Genomic DNA, 19,206 nt, shown 5'->3' with positions numbered 1-19,206 from the left:
GTTATACTCTTGACACAATCTAGCAGGGTTACTATCAAGCTTTGTTTTGAAAGTTTCTGTACTCCTTTAGTTGCATCGGTCGCAGTCGTGAGCTAACAGGTGTTGATATTCGTGAGATCACGGCCCAAACACTGAATTTTAATCTTGTCCATACCTTCATCCCATAGCATACGTGTCTTGTATTATAGAGAGATCCATGCTTACTTCATGCTCTGAATGACAATCGGCCTCAACATATTGGCCAAAGGACCATTAAGCAGGGTGATAGCCTCGTCCGTGAGAGGTATCGGTTGTGGGAGGCATGCACGTTTGGCACTAGGGCTCTGTGAATAACATCATCTCCAAAATTGATCTGTGGGTGCAATCAATCGATTCTGCGATGATATAACCATACTGTATAGATGAATCTCGAGATTGTGGTCCATTCCATTCCATGACGTGCGATCCGTCGTGGTCCATTCCCATTCCACTTTGCAATTGTGGTCCATTGGATAACGTGATTTGTGACGGTCCAATCCATTGTGCTGCCATGGTCCATTCCATGCCATGACCATGGAAGGCACTAATGAATGATCCGGCCATAAGCCATTCCTGTACTGTGGCCAAGAGAGCAGTCCCACCTATGGGCTTTCTTTAATCACTATGTTATGTGGAGAAATAAAATTTGCAGAGAAATAGGAGCATCTCAGAGAACGCAGTGATAGACGCTAGAGAGCAGCTTGAAAAAGAGGAGAAAGGCTCCAACCTTTCCTACATAGTAAAAGTCCTCGGTCTGCCTAGATCTAATAGCAGCTGTTAGATGTTGGCATACTAGGAATCCCTCCCAATGATGAACCAGCCCACAATTAATTTAACCAGCCCATAATTAGCCTCTTAGCTCATTTAGAGATGGTTGCTGTGGAATGAACCATGGTCCAAGGACTTTCCTATGAGTAAAGTAGGAGATGTTCCAAGGCAAGATTCCTCGGGGAAAAAGTGACTTTAACTCTCAAAGCAAAAAATCTACTTTAACTCCCTAATGACGTGGTTAAGTAAAAGTGTGTTCAAACGTCGAGCCCTAACGACAGGCGAGGAGGAGGAGGAGGAGGAGGAGGAAGGGGACCAGAAGCTCAACCATTACCTTTGCCATTCGTCTCCATCTTGCCAGCCCTAATTTCCAGCCTCTCCGCCCCTTCCCTCCAGAGCTGATCGCCGCTTGCAGGTGTGTCCTCTCTTCCCGTTAGGCTTCTCCATTGTCTCTTTCTGTACTGTACTGTTTAGGGTCTTGAAGCTCTTCGATTCTTGTAGGAGCTATGGGAGAAGGTGACGATTGCAAATCTAAAATCTCTATCTGGTGGGATATTGAAAATTGTGGTGTGCCAAGGGATGTAGACCCTCATTATATCGCGCAGAATCTAAGCTCCGCGCTTCAGCAGGCCGATCTCACGGGCCCAATAGAAATTAACGTCTTCGGGGATACCATGATTTTGCAACATAACACTCAAAAGGCACTCTCTGATACAGGCATCACATTGAATCATGTTCCTCGAGGTGCAGATCCCAATGACATAACTTGCCCTCAAATGTGGTCTTTTTTCTAACAAGCCATTATATTCGCATTTTTCAGCCCACGAAGAACATGATTGTACGGAGTATAACTATTGAGTTACTAAGTGATGTAGTTCGTACAGGGGTTTGCTGTTTGTGCTTCTTAGGTTGGGTTGCACGTTCCGGTGCTGTGCCCTCGACGGAAGACAATTTGCAGTGTGTGTTTTCCTTGAAGGCTTGCTTTGCTTGCTGTTTACTAACATGCGCATACGTCATGCCATGAATTCGCGTGGTATTTATTTCACATTTCTACCGAGCATAGAGTAAGACTCCTAAAGTTCCTAGAGAAGATGATGTTTGACTTGAGGAGAGTTCCCAAGGTTGAAGCATGAACAAAGGTTGGATGACTGACATTATACATAGAAGGCCAACTTTGCGCACTCGTGTGGGTGGGTGGAGAGAGAGAGAGAGAGAGAGAGAGAGAGAGAGAGGACTCGAGCTTCAATGCATTGTTTAGAGAGCTTAGGATGTGTCCGATGATGCAAAGTGTACCAAATATTTGGAGAGTCAATTGTAGCAAGAGATTATTTGTAGTCAATCTGCGATGGGAAGTCTCAAGGATCCCATCCTATCCAAGGTGACCATTTGGAGGTGGAAAAAGATAAAGTTTTGTGGTTTGTAACCAACGTGGGACTGAAAGTAAAAACGATGGAAGACACATTAAGTTAGATGAATAGTGTATAGACACCTCGGTGGATCTTGAACAAGTTGCATGATCCTAGAAAAGATATCCATTCTATGGTTCATGTATGAGTGATGATGGATGACAATGCCCCGTACAATGTTTTAAATTATGTGCTGTCCTTGTGACCATAGACACTTTGTGTCTTTTGCAAAGGGCACAGACAAGAAGGTATGAGACACAATGATCCAAGTTGTTGACTTGGACTTTCAAATTGTTGATTTTGATATGAACGATCTCCTCTGTGATAGAGAATGGCTTTATGAGTTAGGCCAAGAAACTATAATTGTTTCTATTTTTTGGGGGGTGAAAATGACGAGCAAGATATGCTCAAGGAAGAACATGATTTTACCTCATGTGCCGCTTATGTGTTTGATGGAGCTTGAGCATGATTCAAATTCAGCGAAGGAGTTCACTTTAGGCTACAATAGTTTTGTTACTGAAAGGACTAAGAATAAATTAAATGCTAAAAAATCTAAGTTAGTTTGTGACCAAAGATGTGAGATACGTGAGGCATATACTTTTGGAAGATGAAATTTGTATGAATTCTTAAGATTATGGATATTCTTGAATAGCTTATCAAAACAGGTGATGAAGAGTTGCAAGTCTTGAAGGTCTCCAAAGACTGCCAAAGTTGCTATTTCAATTTTCAATGACTGGACCTGCATAGGGGCAAGACGCTTGCATGACAAGGGGATGTGAAGGACTGCTTTGTGGCTATGAAGGGTATTGTAACCATCGGATAAACATAAATGTGGCTGATCCACATATACTATTCGTTGTTGAAGCTAATGTTGGTGATTTGATGTAGGAGCAATCCATTAAAAAAAAAAAAAGGCTAGGTTTTGTATAGCAATGGTATTCAATGTTTGAGAAGGAGCTTTTCACCATCATCCATGCTTTGAAGACAAGAGGGCATTATCTGATAAAATTAAAGATTCTCATGGATTAAGAAATCATCAAACAGTTGTGAAACAAATTTGAGTTAAGAGATTGAAAGGCTAGTTGGATTGTTGAGTTAAGAACAATATCTTAGAATCCTGAAAGGATAGACGTGAGCATGATGTCCTCTACGTAGGAAGTTAGTAAGAAGGAACCTTGTGTTGGTCAGCACTAGGTGTTTGTGACTACAGTGAAATGTTCCAAGTAGTTTCACTAGAACATGATGGAGTACTAAAACTTGGTGCTAATTGAAACAACCCCTATCCAGGTCTATAAAATCGAGACCTTGGTAAGGTACAACTTCAAGCCAGAGTCCAATCAAACCATGAGTTACACCCTCAAACAACCCATAAAGGTTGGAGCTAGCAGCTCACCTCCTAGTCATAGGCTTAGTATGTTGAGCCACCCTCGAGTCTGAGGTCTAGACCATGGGATAGATCCAGCGAGCTAGCCTCGCAGTCTAGACATGCGTCGCATACCACAAGCCCTTTCCCTTAGCCGTTGCTCCCAAGCTAGTAGCTCTATGTCCGCAGGAACGCACCCTTGATAATGAGCCCTTGGCGTATACTTATAGAAGAGGCCCTAGCTATCTTTAGTTGTGGGCCTATACTTTAGCATGCATGCGCAAAGTAACTTTGCTAAGTATAGCTCAGCCTTGCCATGCCTTTAGCTGAGTACGGCCACACTTTGCTAAGTGTAGCTCAAACATGCCATGCCCTTAGCGGGCTAGCTCAATCCATAGGATCTAGACCTCACCTATGCTACAACCCTACGTTATTCCTAACCCCAGATTAGACCATGCTTTAACCTTCGATCTAATCCTAGATCCTAGGTTAGTCTAGCCTAGGCTTTGGTTAAGCCCGCACCCTAATTAGTCCAGCCATGGATGGAACATTCTTCTTTACTTAAAATAGATTGATCCCGGCATAAATGAAGGTAGGAGAGTTGAATCAATGATTCTTAGACTATACTTCTTAGTCCTATGCCAAATTCCAAATGGTAGTATCTGTAAGGTATCCCTTCAAACGAATTTTGGAATCAAGACATTTACCACGCATGGTAAATGTCTTCTGAGTAAATTCAGAAATTGATTCCGAATTCACTTCTCAATTCTCAATTGAGATTTGACTTCTAGTTCTGACTTATTTTAGTGCTGGTGAGTAAATGACATTCAATATTCAATTGAATGTTCAGATTTTGATTCAGCTAAGAATCAGAATTAGTGTTGAAATCATACACTATTATGCTCCAGTAAAACAATTCTTCTTTCAGATTTTGGAGTCTATGTAGTATCTGTAGGGTAGTATCTGAATCGTAAACCCTCCGAATTCATCTGATTGCCGTATGAACATTAGAAGAATTTAGTGCACTTGGCATATGATGAAATCAGTTTACAACATTGCTGAATGTGACTCAGCAAAAATCATTTAGTAAGTTACCAATCACTTCACCCAATATCTTTTGGGTAACAACTACCCATTGTGTATGTCTTTTAAGACACACTCTCCAATAGATAATGCAAGATACTACAATGTGTCAAGCAACCCAAGTTCTCAACTAGGACTTCATTAGCTCTTGGCAAAGTGATCAACTTTGCTAATGCTAAACATTTGACCTTATACCGAGTATTAAAGTTATAGCCTATTGGTACTATAGGAAAAATGGATTGCATGCAATGTTTGTATTACACGAAACAAAATAACCATTCTGCGAGTAACCGAATGAAAACATCATAGATTCAAGGTGCTTTGATCATTTGAGACAAAAAGACCGAATTTATTAGACGTAGGGAAAATTGACGGACTGCAGCAATGACCTTTATATGTTGCTGCTTACATTCTTGACACTGAGACTAGACTATGGACCCTATGAACAGACATACTAGAGTAGCTGCTGCGACTACATTAGAACATGAGAATGCACACAAGTCTCATCGAGAGGTGTTTGGACAAGAAACTGATTACAACCCTGCTAATGGTCTTTTGTAGAAGAGGTTGGAATCACTGTCAACGGTGCGGGGAGTAATGGAATGGAGATGAAATGCAAAGGAATCAAACAACGGATGAGAGAGCTTGAAGTACTTGCAAATGGATCATGAGAAAGTACGACTTAGTGGCTATAATAGGCCCCAAAGTCAACCATAAGTGTTGACCAATGAAGTCAACCTGAGGGTTGACTGATCCTAACTGGCTTACAAGGCCATACCAGGGCTAAGTGCTAACAAACATCCCTCCATCTCAGGTATACTTGGAAACTATTTCATGGTTGCACATATTCATCCAAGATGGATATAACAACTTGTAATAGCATAGGAAGATCCACATCACGCAATAAATGGTGCCAAGTGTTAGGCATGTCGAAAAGCCTTGAACTTGTGAAGAAATAGCCTTCTCGAGAAATGCAAATGTGTGCAATGGATGCAGAATTTGAATGCCAATTGGCCCTCCAATGGGGAAGAGCACCCTCGTTAGAGTACTACTATCTATTTTCGACCTACATGCAAGGTGGGAGAGAGATGGCGGATGAGTGCAAGGTGAATGAAGGATGCTATGTGAGATTCACAATGAAAGGGTGATGCCCTTTCATTAATGTCCCTTGAGATCACTGAAGTTCCATCTTCCCATTTACACCTACCCTTAGCCTATGACCCATGCATCTACCATTCAATGCACCTTAATGCACCCTTCCCTTCCTATTGCCCCTAAGGACCTAGTCACGTGTGCACATTTTTATTAATAGAATAAGTGTCACATGTCCAAATTCGATGCCGTCTGAAGCAGTGGCTCCAACTCGACTAGTCTTATCTACTGAGATGATTCACCGCCATAACAAATCGGTTGGTATCCATCATAAATACATACACATGTTACACCATTTGTGTATAATATATAATAATGTTTTAATGTGTACTAATCACAGATTAGTGATTTCTCTTGTCATGACATTCCCTCTTGCTTGAATGGACAGAAGTCTTCTTCTGGATCCTCTCTTGTCTCTTTCTCTTGCATACGCTTCTCTTTTACTTCTGCATTTGCATCTCCTCTTCATAATTTGCAAATAGTCTTCTCCTAGTAGTACACGATCGCTTCTGAATCCAAACTTAAATCTTATCTTCAAGTTCTGGTTCCTCTTGATGCTGAATATTCAAAATGCAGAAGTACCACTGCAATGCCTCTTCAATATCTCTTCATACTTAAAACTCTCTTCCGAATACATAGCTGCTGAAATCTCTTTACAGTAAGGTGCTCAATAAGCTGAAACATATTCTAAACAAACTGGTCAGTATTCAAAAGATGTTCTCTCACCCCAAATGTGTTATTGAACTAGGTAGACCTTGGCCATAGTTGATTTTGTGATGGAGAACTACTTAGTCTATAGAAACTATAGACATTCAATCTCTTTTTCTTTCTTTTTCCTTCTATTTCAGCCTATTCATCCTATAAGAGGCTCTACATGGAGGAGAAGATTCTTTATACTCTGTCCATACTCTACAATGAATATGCCTACTCTCTATTCAGTTCACACATCCATACACCAGTGTTGGATGAATGGATAGCATTTACTCTTGGTTCTATGTTCACCATAGAGTCTTGGGATGAGGAGGTAGAAGCCTCACCCTCCTGCTTGGATGCTTTGCCTTTCCCTTTTACAGAATTGGTTTTGGCAATTTTGGCTAATAGAGTAGGACATTTATGCCATGGATGCCCGGGCTTATGTTTCTTACATCCGAAACATTTACCCTCCTTAATTAGCTTTTTCTTCTTATCATCAGTCATGGAAGGAAATGGTATCCATCCAGGACCTGATTGGCTGTTAATATTTTGTACAATAGCTTTCTCTTTTCCTTTGGTGAAAGGCTTCTGAGGATTCAATAGGGCTGCTAAATACTTCTTCCTTCTATCATCCTCGCTCTTCTCAGGTAACTCTAAAGAGAGTTTCCAGAACCTAGCTGTAATTTCAGCGTTACTCTTGTTATCAAATTGCCTAAACCTTTCCGAGCGGAAGGTCAATCCTTCTTCATGCCTCGGAGGCATGGAAGTGGCCTTAAGCTGCTCTACAAACTTGGACCATTGAAGAATAGGCTGTTTTCCCGTTTGTGATAAAGGCCACTACATTAAAGCATCCTTCTGTAGATGCAGTGTGGCAAGAGTAAGCTTCTCGTGGTCGGTCTTATCTTGATGGGCAAAATATAGCTCAAAATGGTGAATCCAATTGAGGATTTTATCCGTCTCTCTTGCTCCCTCATACTTTCTCTCTCGAGGTTGAAATTTGGCTCTCTTTGAGGGGGTACCTAAATCTTCATCCCCAAAATTCAGCACTCTCTTAGTCCCAAATTTTGTCATAATGGACTGTTCAATCATATGGCTAAGCTGAGAAACCAACTTATCAACGAGAGACTCCTCTCTCCCTCTTGCACTTGGATTATAATGCATGTGTACGGGATTTTGAGTTAAAGGCGTAAACTCAGCGTCTTGCTCTTGGATGGACTTGTTTCTCCCTTCATTTCCGAAGGAAAACTGCCTATCAAGAGATTCTTGAAGGAGAGATGAAGGTAATTCTATACATGGGTTATAATACTCAATATGTGTATCTTGGGCACTGATGACGACATAAGTGTTGCTTTGCTTGCTAAGTATGTCTTCCTTTTGTTTTTCATAAAAGTTTTTGTTTACCTCTTTTTTCTTCTCTTTCATTTTCTCTTTATTATTATTATTATTATTTCCTTTTACTTTCTGTGTAGATTTTTGATCTTTAGAACAACAAAAAATCTAAATTTGTATGATTGGACTTATTCTAGTCTTACAAAGGTATATAACTCTCATCTACATTATCCTCTTCAGGAGGAGGTGATGGTGTTCTCTCCCTATCTCCTTCTGGTAGTGGAGAAAAAAGGACAAGTTCATTATTAAATATCCCTTCTCCTTCCATTCTTTCCTTTTAGTAATACAAGAGAGAAAATGACTTGCTGTAATTTCAGAAAAGGGGTTTATTTTACAGCAAAAGTCGAGTGTTGTAGAGTTGGTGATACTTATCCGACTCCTGCTTCACTTGTGTCGAAAAACCACTTAAAATGATCTCTTCTTCTTTCTCTTTTAGCCTTTCTTCCTTGTTTTTATGCTGTAAACTGGTACACTCCGTTTGGGCTACTTGTTTTGAGTGGATTGGAGCTCTAGATACTGTTATAGGGGGTACTTGATGGGTGGATCACCCCCTTAAAATCTTGTTCCAATCTGACTTTCCGTTGGGGAGAATGGGAGGGGTCTCTTTTCCTCACGGTTTAAGGGTTTTAAGGGTCTATTCGCACGGGGTTTATTTTACAGCAAAAGTCGAGTGTTGTAGAGTTGGTGATACTTATCCGACTCCTGCTTCACTTGTGTCGAAAAACCACTTAAAATGATCTCTTCTTCCTTCTCTTTTAGCCTTTCTTCCTTGTTTTTATGCTGTAAACTGGTACACTCCGTTTGGGCTACTTGTTTTGAGTGGATTGGAGCTCTAGATACTGTTATAGGGGGTACTTGATGGGTGGATCACCCCCTTAAAATCTTGTTCCAATCTGACTTTCCGTTGGGGAGAATGGGAGGGGTCTCTTTTCCTCACGGTTTAAGGGTTTTAAGGGTCTATTCGCACGGGGGGAAGTCACCCCTCCCCGTCCAAAGACAAAAAAAACAGTGGGTCCCAATGTCCAACCTTTTTCCAGGTGATCATGCTTGGTCAGAAGTCTGTTTGGGAGAACGGGAGGGGTCGCTTTTCCTCACGGTTTAAGGGTTTTAAGGGTCTATTCGCACAGGGGGGAGTCACCCCTCCCCGTCCAAAGAGAAAAAAAACAGAGAAAGCCCTTGCCTCATGGGCCCAAATTTTCAACCTTTTTTCAGGTGATCATGCCTCGCCAGAAACATGTGAACCTTTTCTTTGTTTTTGTTGCCGGTAGATTCAGCAACACCTCAAACTTCGCGCAAAGACCAAAACACGCACAGATCTACGTGCGTGCATTTGGGCTACTTGTTTTGAGTGGATTGGAGCTCTAGATACCGTTATAGGGGTACTTAATGGATGGATCACCCCCTTAAAATCTTGTTCCACTCCGACTTTTCGTCAAGGAGAATGGGAGGGGTCTCTTTTCCTCACGGTTTAAGGGTTTTAAGGGTCTATTCGCATGGGGGGAATCACCCCGTTAGGACACCCCGTTCCCCGTCCAAAGACAAAAAACAGAGAAAGCCCTTGCCTCATGGGTCCGAATTTCCAGCCTTTCTCTAGGTGATGATGCCTCGCTAGAAATGTGCAAACCTTTTCCTTGTTTTTGTTGTCGGCAGATTCAGCAGCACCTCAAACTTCGCGTAGAGACCAGAAGGGCTGGTTCACGCACAGATCTATGTGCCTACGTGTTCTTCTCTCGGCAATGTGTCGTGTGCTAGTAGTCCTAATCGCTTGCATCCTTTTGGTGCATCCCTCTCTGCGCGGGTTTCCTTGTGTCCCGTCTTCTCGTATGGCTTCCTTCTCGTATGGCTCCCTTCCATGCACTCTGATTCCATGTTGAGTAGGCTGCTGTCTCGCACCCTTGCGCCCTCTCTCGTGCTCGATTCTTCTCCTTCTCTTTTCATCCCGATAGTGGATCGTTGAAGCTATGACACCAAATGTGAAGAAACAGCCTTCTTGAGAAATGCAAATGTGTGCAATGCATGCATAATTTGAATGCCAATTGGCCATCCAATGGGGAAGATCGCCCTCGTGAGAGTACTTGTTTCTATTTTTGACCTACATGCAAGGTGGGAGAGAGGTGGTGGATGAATGCAAGGTGAATGAAGGATGCTACGTGAGATTCACAATGAAAGGGTGATGCCCTTTCATTAATGTCCCTTGAGATCACTCAAGTTCCATCTTCCCATTTACACCTACCCTTAGCCTATGACCCATACATCTCCCATTCAATGCACCTTAATGCACCCTTCCCTTCCTATTACCCCTAAGGACCTAGACATGTGTGTGCACATTTTTATTAATAGAATAAGTGTCCTATGTCCAAATTCGATGCTGTCTAAAGTAGTGGCTCCAACTCCACTAGTCCTATCTACTGAGATGATCCACTGCCATAACAAATTGGTCGGTATCCATCATAAATACATATACATGTTACACCATTGGTGTATAATATATAATAATGTTTTAATGTCTACTAATCACGGATTAGTGATTTCTCTTGTCATGATAGAACTTGGGTCGTGGTAGAGGCTTCGTGAAGATATATGCTAAGTTATCCTTCGTGGGAATATTGGACAATTGAATATCTCCAGCTGCTAGGCGCTTTTGAACATAATGATAGTGCACCTCAATGTGCTCCGTATGTCATGAAACACTGGATTATGTGCAACGGCTAAAGCACCCTCGCTGTCAGTGTAGATGATCATAGAAGTGTCCTGGATGACATGGATGTGTGAGAGTAACTTACGGAGCCAAACACACTCTACTATAGCTGTGAAGGCTGCCTTGTACTGAGTTTCACAACTATAAGTGGCAACTGTAAGCTGCTTCTTGCTGAACTAAGAGATACATGAAGAGGCAAGCATGAAACGTTGCCACTATGTGACATGCGGGTGTCATAACAACTTGCCCAATCATTGTCCGTGTATGCATACAAAATTCAAATCCACTGGAGACCGATCACTAAAGAATGCTCCTATATTCTGCGTGGCCTTCAAGTAACGGAAGACCCGCTTCATTGCTTGCCAATGTTGCATGCTGGGCTTGTGCATGTACCCACTTAACTAGGAAATGGCACAGTGCAAATCAGGCCAAGTATGACATAAGTAAATGAGGCAGCCCACAACCTACCAATAAAGAGTGGCCTCAAATGGGGCACTCCCATCTTCGGAGGATAATCAGAAGCTAGGCTCCAATGGAGTAGAAACTGGCTTGCAATCCTCTAATTGGAAGCATTGCAAGAGCTGTGCAATATATTTGGATTGACTCATCACTATGTCCCCCTCAACATTAGCAAACTGGATGCCCAAATAGTAATGCAACCAGCCCATATTTGACAAACCTGCCTTGAAATCTGCAAACTTTTTGAGCGTCTGGCCTAGTGATAAGCATGTTATCCACATAAAGAATTAAAATCAGAAATTCTGATTCACTCTTTCGGACGTACATAAAGAGTGGCCTCTATAGGGTTGTTTTGAAACCCAAGGCATAGGAAAAAGGAATGTATCTTCGCATACCATGCCCACGATACCTGCTTCAAACCATAGAGGGCCTTTTTCAGCTTGCATACCTGATTTTTAGAACCTTAAACCTCAAAGCCTGGAGGTTGGGTGACATAGACCTGTTCCAGTAAATCCATGAAGGAAAGCGGTTCTAATGTCCAGCTGGTGTGTTACGTCCATGACTAGACGTAAATAATTAAACCAGAAATTCTGATTCACTCTTTCGGACGTATGTAAAGAGTGGCCTCTATAGCGTTGTTCTGAAACCCAAAGCATAGCAAAAAGGAATGTATCTTTGCATACGATGCCCACGATGCTTGCTTCAAACCATAGAGGGCCTTTTCCAGCTTGCATACCTGATTTTTAGAACCTTAAACCTCAAAGCTTTGAGGTTGGGTGACATAGACCTCTTCTAGTAAATCTCCATGAAGGAAAGCGATCTTAATGTCCAGCTGGTGTGTTACGTCCATGACTAGACGTAACACATGTGTAGGGTTCACTAAACCCTCTTCCTAGCTAGCAAGGATCCAGGACTAGATCTGGGGTCAGCGCATGATCTAATCTAGCACTAGGGATAACCTAGGGATAGACCAAAGCTAGCAATTGTGAGGTAAAGATCACATGGGATGAGCTAGCCTGCTATACTTGGTAGTGGAGTGCTAGCCAAGTTAGGGTAAGGCTAATTGAGCTAGGGCTTGAGCATAAAGCAAGGGATGCTTGCTTTAGAGTAGCCTAGCTAAGAATATGGCTAAAGCCAATAAAGCAGGATACCTAGCCTATAAGTATAGGCTAGGGGCTCATTATTAGGGGTCCTGAGGATGCGTTCCTTAGATTACATGGGGTGAGCTAGCGTTCTATACTTGGCAGTGGAGTGCTAGCCAAGTCATGATAAGGCTAATTGGGCTGAGGCTTGAGCATAAAGGAAGGGATGCTTGCTTTAGAGTAGCCTAACTAAGAATATGGCTAAAGCCAATAAAACAAGATAGCTAGCCTATAAGTATAGGCTAGGGGCTTAGTGGTCTTGAGGATGTGTTCCTTAGTGACCAAGACCTGTTGGCCAAAGATGCCATAATCCATTCAAGCAAAGATAGGTTTCAATAACTTGTTGTTTTATATAACTTCAAATTGCTTAACTAGTGAAGTTCTCTCTTAGCATAGAAGGAGTATAGCTGCCATATTTCTCCCACCAGGAGACCTCTTGGAGCCTAGCCGTAGGTCAACGGAATGAGAGGTTGCGATTGTGGAACAATAGAAGATGATCCTCCAATCTTCATTGCATCTCCCCATCACCACCCGCTCTTTTTTCGTATGTATTGTTGCATCTCCTCGTCCAACTCTCATTTTCATATAGCTCTTGAGCGCGCCATAGGGGATGCAACACATGTGCCACTGCATGGGTTGGGTGGTGGAACCAATTCGACCTCTCATTCCATACGACACGGATGTCCTCGACCTAAATCACACCACAGCAATGCGTTAAGCAAGAATCACAAAACTCATACATGGACTGAAAATTGCAGCAATGAGCTTAAATTGTAGTCTTATTTGTCTTGCGATAAGAAGTGTTTGATGGTCTCTCCAATCTTGTCCATAAACTCGTAGAAGAGCCCTAACATGTGGCAGCCGTCCTCAGTCCAAACTATGGCTCTTTGTTGGATGGTGATGGAGAACTCCGTGCCATTGTAATGTTGCCATGTTGATTGAATAGTTGTCATGATATCCACCAAGCAAGGAGTGTTTGCTTAAAAAATTGAAGCACTAACTTCACCAAAGTTCCCTTGCCATGGTAGCTAACATGTATATCCCACCTTGTGGAATCTTTGTCTTGTTACAGCTTGCTAGTGTTGTAATCAATCTTTCTGCAATGTTTTGTAAGCTATTTTGCTTAAAAGTATTTGTTGGAAGATACTATAGGGAAATAATATTGTCTTTGCGAGCAGTTGTAGCTCGGATGAGCAATATGTACTACTTTCTGGCTAGTCTCCTAAGTGCGTTTACTTCCGAGATTCTTACAGAAACTCGTCGCCATGTTAGCTGGTATGCCTTCTCCACTTTGTGAAATCTCTGTCATATTTCGTCTTGTTAGTGTTATAATTAAACTTTCTGCAAGATTTGTAAGTTATGCTGCTTAGAATTATGTGTTGGAAGACACCAAAATGAAATAGTTTTGTCTTCCCCGTTAGTTTTATCTTGGAGAGCAGATAGGGACTCCTTTTTGGCTAGTCTTTATCCAAGTGGTAGCTTTCATTATGAGTGGGTCTGCCCTTCTCTTTCGAGATTTTGACAAAATTTCACTATTAAAATCTAAGCTTGCATCCATGTACGAACATACATTTTGACATCAGTCTACGCCCAAAAAAAAAAAACAGCAAAAAACAGACCTCATCAATGAGGGTTAAAACAAAGATTTTGTTTATTTGTGGCATGATATATTTAGTTTGTTGGCAGGCATCGCCTGGTTTGGAAATATATTTTTGCTTGTTCTATATTGCTATTCATGCTTTTGATTTTAAAACTAAAATTTATAATCGAGACCATTCATATATGTTCGCTTCTGCAGGGAACAAGGATGCAGCTGATAAGGCAATTTTAGTTGCCATGCTGCTATGGGCCTTGGATAATCCTCCTCCTGCTCACCTTCTCCTCGTTTCGGGAGATGGTGACTTTGCCAATGCATTACATCGGCTTCGATTAAAGCGATACAGTATTCTCCTGGCCTGCCCTGTCAACAATGTTAAGCCTGCTCTCCTTGGAGCTGCAAAAAAGGTGTGGCATTGGAAGGATTTGGCAAAGGGACAGTTGACAGAACGGGAGTCTTCTCAGCCCATTGAAATAACAGATGAGCATTATTTTTTGCAAAATGGTGGATCAAACGGCTCCTCAAGTTCAAGTGATAAGTTCCAACAGAAATTGGGATCTGGCTTTTCCAAAAGTTCAGTTATGCATACACGGCCTCCTTTGGTTTCTAGTGGATTCGCTTCACCACAGAAAATGGGCCTAGGTTTGGAAGGCAAGAACGTGGGGAATGCAGCCACAACAATTTCTGCCACTTCAGCGAGTAGACATTGTACATCCTTAGATTTTTCTCAGTTTGAGAATCTCCGCCTGCAAAGTGAAGAGAAGAGATACTTGACAACGGACGTGAATAGAGATTACAATCAAAGTGTTAGAACTGCTGTCCTAGACTCTAGGTCTCAGTTTACTCCATCATCACATGAAGGCAGACATGGGCTTCATGCTGAAGGAAATTTTAGTTATGGTGTCAATACAAGAATCACACAATCAATGATGAATACTTCTTCTGTTAAACTTCAAGCCAATCATGGTGCTAATGCAAGCCCTAGTGATCCACATACTATGGGGTCATCTCATATTGTTCAGAATACTATCCATCCTGTGGGGCCATCTGCTAGTGCTCAGAGTTCTGCCAATACTGTATCCAGCATGGGTTTTGGACATCCTCCACATTTTATGCCTCTAGCCCCAAATTATAATGAATTCAGGAAGCACCTCACAACGAATGCGCCATCTTGCAATGCAGTGAGCTTCAGACCCCCATCTCCAGCTATACAGGATTCTTACATCCCTAGAGGATCGATGCCCAGGGTACCTGTCAAGTATGCTCCTCCAGAGATTGCAGAGGCTCGACCACCTTTCTCCAAAGTTACTGATCCCAGCGCATTTATCCCACAAAATCATGCTGTAGCTTCCTCATCTCCCTTGCAATCACATTCAGGGAAAAGCTTACATGATTCCTCTTTAGATAAGGTTTACTGTGCTATGAAGACACTTGAACGTGATATGCTTACACCAACTGAAGCCAACTTACTTGATTGTATTCGGTATTGGAACCAACAACATGATAACTTTGATCTAAAGCAATTTTTAAGCAAAGCAGTAGAGCTTCGCCAGGTTGTTAAATCACAGTTAGGCCGAGGTTTGGCCATGTACTTCCCTCCTAATAACACAGGGCCATGGGATTGTATAGATCCTGGCAATATGCAGTTCGATTATCCTCGTGATATCTGGAATGAATTACGGCAATTTTTGTTGTATGGTGAACAAAAGCAGGCTCTCTTGAATTCTCAAAATGGGTATGTACGCAAGCCTTTACATCTCATCCCCTTTATTTCCTGAAATGGCATCTTTCTGGATGTCGAGAACAGGTAACAGGTATTATAAAATCATGCGGTGATGCTAAACGTTTTGATTTTGATCAAATTTGAACTAAATGCAGGCTGAATGGGTGGATCGCTTGTTATTACTTGTTGTAACCTTTCAGCAAAGTCAGTTCATTTAACTTAATTCAGCTTTCTAACTTGTTGCTTTTTCTGCTCAGATATGCTGCAGCTCAGATCTTGAAGAAAGCTTCTTCCTCTCACATCAAAGAATTAGTCATAGGAAGAATCATACATGTTTTACAACAAGCCATACAACGGAAGAGATGGATAAAGAAAATTGGGACAGGATGGTCACCATTGACTGTCAATGAAATGGTTTTGTTGGACTACTCACCCAATGAATCCCAAGGAACAGACTTCCGGCCTTTAAGCCTTGGTCACCAGGAAGGATCTTTGAAGATCTTTAATTCCATATTACCTACAAATGTCAATGCAACACCCAGTGTGTGGAGTAAGGATGCCATTTTAGAGAAGCTGAAAAGTTGGCTTCGTCAGCTGTTAGAAGAAAACGATGAGTACGAGTTGTCCAAGCTTTGCAAGGATTTTGAACAGGAAACTGGCATTCATCTGGACGACCAAAAGTTGGGTTTTCCTAGCCTTCAGGATCTCTTAAGTGAACTTCCAGATATAGCTTGCATAGAGACAAGAAGAAACGGGCTTCTCATACTACGTCCTGCCAAGCAAGATGCATGCAAGGCACGATCCATGGAAGCAGAAACTTCAAGACAGCCTGCATGTTCTGATGGGTTAGGGGAAGTAGCCACATCTGGGAAAGAAAATAATGCAAAGCTGTCAAGGCAAGTTCAAGTTTTGAAGGAATTAAAATCATGGCTGAATCATGTCATGGCAATTGCACAGGATGGCTATGATATATCCAAGATCCATCAGAACTTCCTCAAATCGACTGGCATAGACTTGGATAAAGAAGGTATGGACTTCAACCAGCTTCAAGGACTCTTGAAACGGCTCCCTGACATTATCCAGATTGTCAATACGTCAATGGGATTGTGCTTGGCTTATCCTGCCAGTCAGAAACCGTCTGCTACACAAATGAACAAGAATTTCACATCTATGGGTACTACGCATCCCTAGGTTGCTGGAGTTGCATGTGTATAAGTACTACAAAACTAGGCTAATATAAGATAGCTTTGGTAAAGCCAGTTTTCCTTTCCTTGAGATATAACTAAACCTTTCAGAGGCTCAGAAAGTTTTCGTATGATATTACAGTCTTTTTTACTAGTAGTAAATGTTGCTAGTGAATGGAGATTAGATGACGACAGCTCTGTTTAGTCAAAAGCCCTAATTATTAATAGCCTCTATCTAGAGCATGCACTGGGGATAATTTTTTGTGATATACAAGTTCTGGAGTATGAGCTCTGAGCCATGGAATATTCCATATGACTTCTCTCAAGCCCATATAAATGTCTAGAAATGTATTCAATATAGACATATCTAAATAGCTAGAAGGCCTAGCCTAGGGATCATCTGCTAGTTGCAAACAGAGGATGGTTGGTTTACCATTTGGCTTGTGACAGAAAGTGAGTGGCTTGACAAGCTAGAATGTGGCTTTTTCCAAAAGCTTTCTGCTTGGCTCGCAAGCTGCTGGCTTAGCTGGTTGGTGGTTGAAGCTATGAATAAAGTGTATGAGAAGCAATGCAATGTGCGTATGAGAAGATAGATGCAATGTTCAACATGCCTTCTGCAGAGGGCTTGCATGTTGTTTGAATGTCAGGAAACCTGACTGAAGTCCATTAATAAAAGCAGCAGTCAAGTGATTGAAGCTATGAATAAAGCGTGTGAGAAGCAATGCAATGTGCGTATGAGATGATAGATGCAATGTTCAACATGCCTTCTGCAGAGGGCTTGCATGTTGTTTGAATGTCAGGAAACCTGACCGAAGTCCATTAATAAAAGCAGCAGTCAAGCGAGAGAAAAAAGTCTAATACAGGAGTGCTTGCCAGTAATCAAAGTTGCACAGCAAGGGTCAAGTACAGCTGGATATCAACTGGCTGTGACGTGTCACAATTTCAGTGAGACGAAAAGCGAAGTTGCAGATAATGGTTATGAGAGGATAGAAGACAATGAAAGCAATACATCATTTAGTATGTGGTAAATCAGTGTGTGAAACTGTGGAACTACAGATAAAGGTCGTTTGAGGATGAAAATTAATGGAATATTTGGTTTGAAAACAGAATCTCAGGCAGTTATGTTGTGAGTTGTTCAAGTTTGCATCATCTTCACTGGCAAGGTGCTACAACTTGAGTTGGGTGTTCTACTGATGATCCTGAGCCATGTAGCAGTGCCATGGATTTGGTATTAAAGAAGATGGAGCACTGAATTGGTGAGTACCAGAGCTTAAGTGATTCTGTAAATCATGTCAGTGAGTGATGTTGTATACTGAAATTGATGGATAGTTTCTAGTACACATTCATAATTGTGGTATATATGGGCTGTATTGGCATAGTTACTTTTTCGTCCTTTCTCAGCAGCAGGGTACTGATTTTTTACTAGACATGGATTTCTTTGTAATAGATTAGTTTGGATGATGCGGTGAATGAGTATTAAGAAGAAACATATTGAAAGTCTGAAGTTGCAGTAATGTTTTTCTATTTTTTAATGCGTTCTATGTTCTGAAGCATGCTGTGGTATAGATAGTCAGCGGTTTTTCCAAGTAGCGGAATTGTATTTTTTGAGTGGGTAGCTGTACATGCGATGACATGTTTTTATCGAATACCTGGATTCCCTTGTATTTGTTCAAGTTACGTAGTCAGCAGTCTTTCCAAGTAGCAGAATTGTATTGGGTAGTTGTGCATGTGATGAAATTGTATTTTTTGAGTGGGTATACGATGACATGTTTTTATCGAATACCTGGATTCCCTTGTACTCGTTCAAGTTACATAGTTGGCAGTCTTTCCAAGTATTGGAATTGTATTTATTATTCAGTAGCTTTGCATGCACAACTATTTAGTAACATGTTCTGTCCAATACTTGGATTTCTTTGTAATAGTCCTAGTCTGCATGATGCATCTAGTCATTAGAAAGAATAAAAGAACCTCTAAAAAGAACCCTATGATGTGGAGAACTTATATCAAGCCCTTGAACATTCCTCTTTACCAACATAGTCATATACCCACCCTTGTATGGAAAGTTACGTTATGGGATTGTCCTAGCTCTCCTGCGATGTTACACCTTCAGTTCCTTTACCTTCCTCAGTTCCAAGAGTTTCTGCTTCTCGAGAGTATAAAAGAAGACTTCTTTACCTAGATAGACTAATCAAGCCCTTGAACATTCCTCTTTACCAACATAGTCATATACCCACCCTTGTATGGAAAGTTACGTTACGGGATTGTCCTAGCTCTCCTGCGATCTTACACCTTCAGTTCCTTTACCTTCCTCAGTTCCAAGAGTTTCTGCTTCTCGAGACTATAAAAGAAGACTTCTTTACCTAGATAGACTAATGTCTCTTGGTCATTTTTCAATAAAAGTTTTTAAAGTTATTTTCAACCTTAAGTGCATCTTGGAAAACTTCTCTTTTGAGGATTTGAATCTAAATAAGCTCCATTATGTACAACTTAAAACTTTGTTGGATCACTTCTTAAAAGTAAAAAGCTTCCTT

General features: G+C 41.5%; 1 protein-coding gene across 3 annotated transcripts; it reads left to right on the top strand.

The window, feature by feature from the left end:
* The first annotated feature begins 1,081 nt into the window (after nt 1–1,081).
* LOC147891513 (uncharacterized) lies at nt 1,082–18,137 on the top strand. Of its 3 annotated transcripts, none has more exons than XM_087388273.1 (4): nt 1,082–1,201; nt 1,291–1,530; nt 13,970–15,503; nt 15,749–18,137. In XM_087388273.1, exons 2-4 carry the CDS (start codon nt 1,293–1,295, stop codon nt 16,680–16,682), a joined length of 2,706 nt encoding a protein of 901 aa, XP_087244399.1. In that variant the 5' UTR covers nt 1,082–1,201; nt 1,291–1,292; the 3' UTR covers nt 16,683–18,137. The 3 variants fall into 3 exon arrangements, with proteins under 3 accessions (XP_087244399.1, XP_087244398.1, XP_087244401.1); XM_087388272.1 differs by having other exon boundaries at nt 1,288–1,530; XM_087388275.1 differs by lacking the exon at nt 1,291–1,530.
* Nucleotides 18,138–19,206: the final 1,069 nt, after the last annotated feature.

Source organism: Dipteris shenzhenensis, chromosome 17, assembly GCF_047967505.1.
Source record: "Dipteris shenzhenensis isolate YYH24624 ecotype China chromosome 17, Dip_SZ_1.0, whole genome shotgun sequence".
Taxonomy (NCBI): Eukaryota; Viridiplantae; Streptophyta; class Polypodiopsida; order Gleicheniales; family Dipteridaceae; genus Dipteris; species Dipteris shenzhenensis.
The sequence above is the reverse complement of the archived record's forward strand: the minus strand, read 5'-3'. Positions and strand labels throughout refer to the sequence as shown.

Excerpts from the sequence above, each read along its gene's own strand:
- LOC147891513 (XM_087388273.1), top strand. The coding sequence starts at position 1,293 with ATGGGAGAAGGTGACGATTGCAAATCTAAAATCTCTATCTGGTGGGAT. Across the intron at positions 1,531-13,969 it reads ATTGAATCATGTTCCTCGAG|GGAACAAGGATGCAGCTGAT; the intron begins GTGCAGATCCCA and ends TCGCTTCTGCAG. Across the intron at positions 15,504-15,748 it reads CTCTTGAATTCTCAAAATGG|ATATGCTGCAGCTCAGATCT; the intron begins GTATGTACGCAA and ends TTTTCTGCTCAG.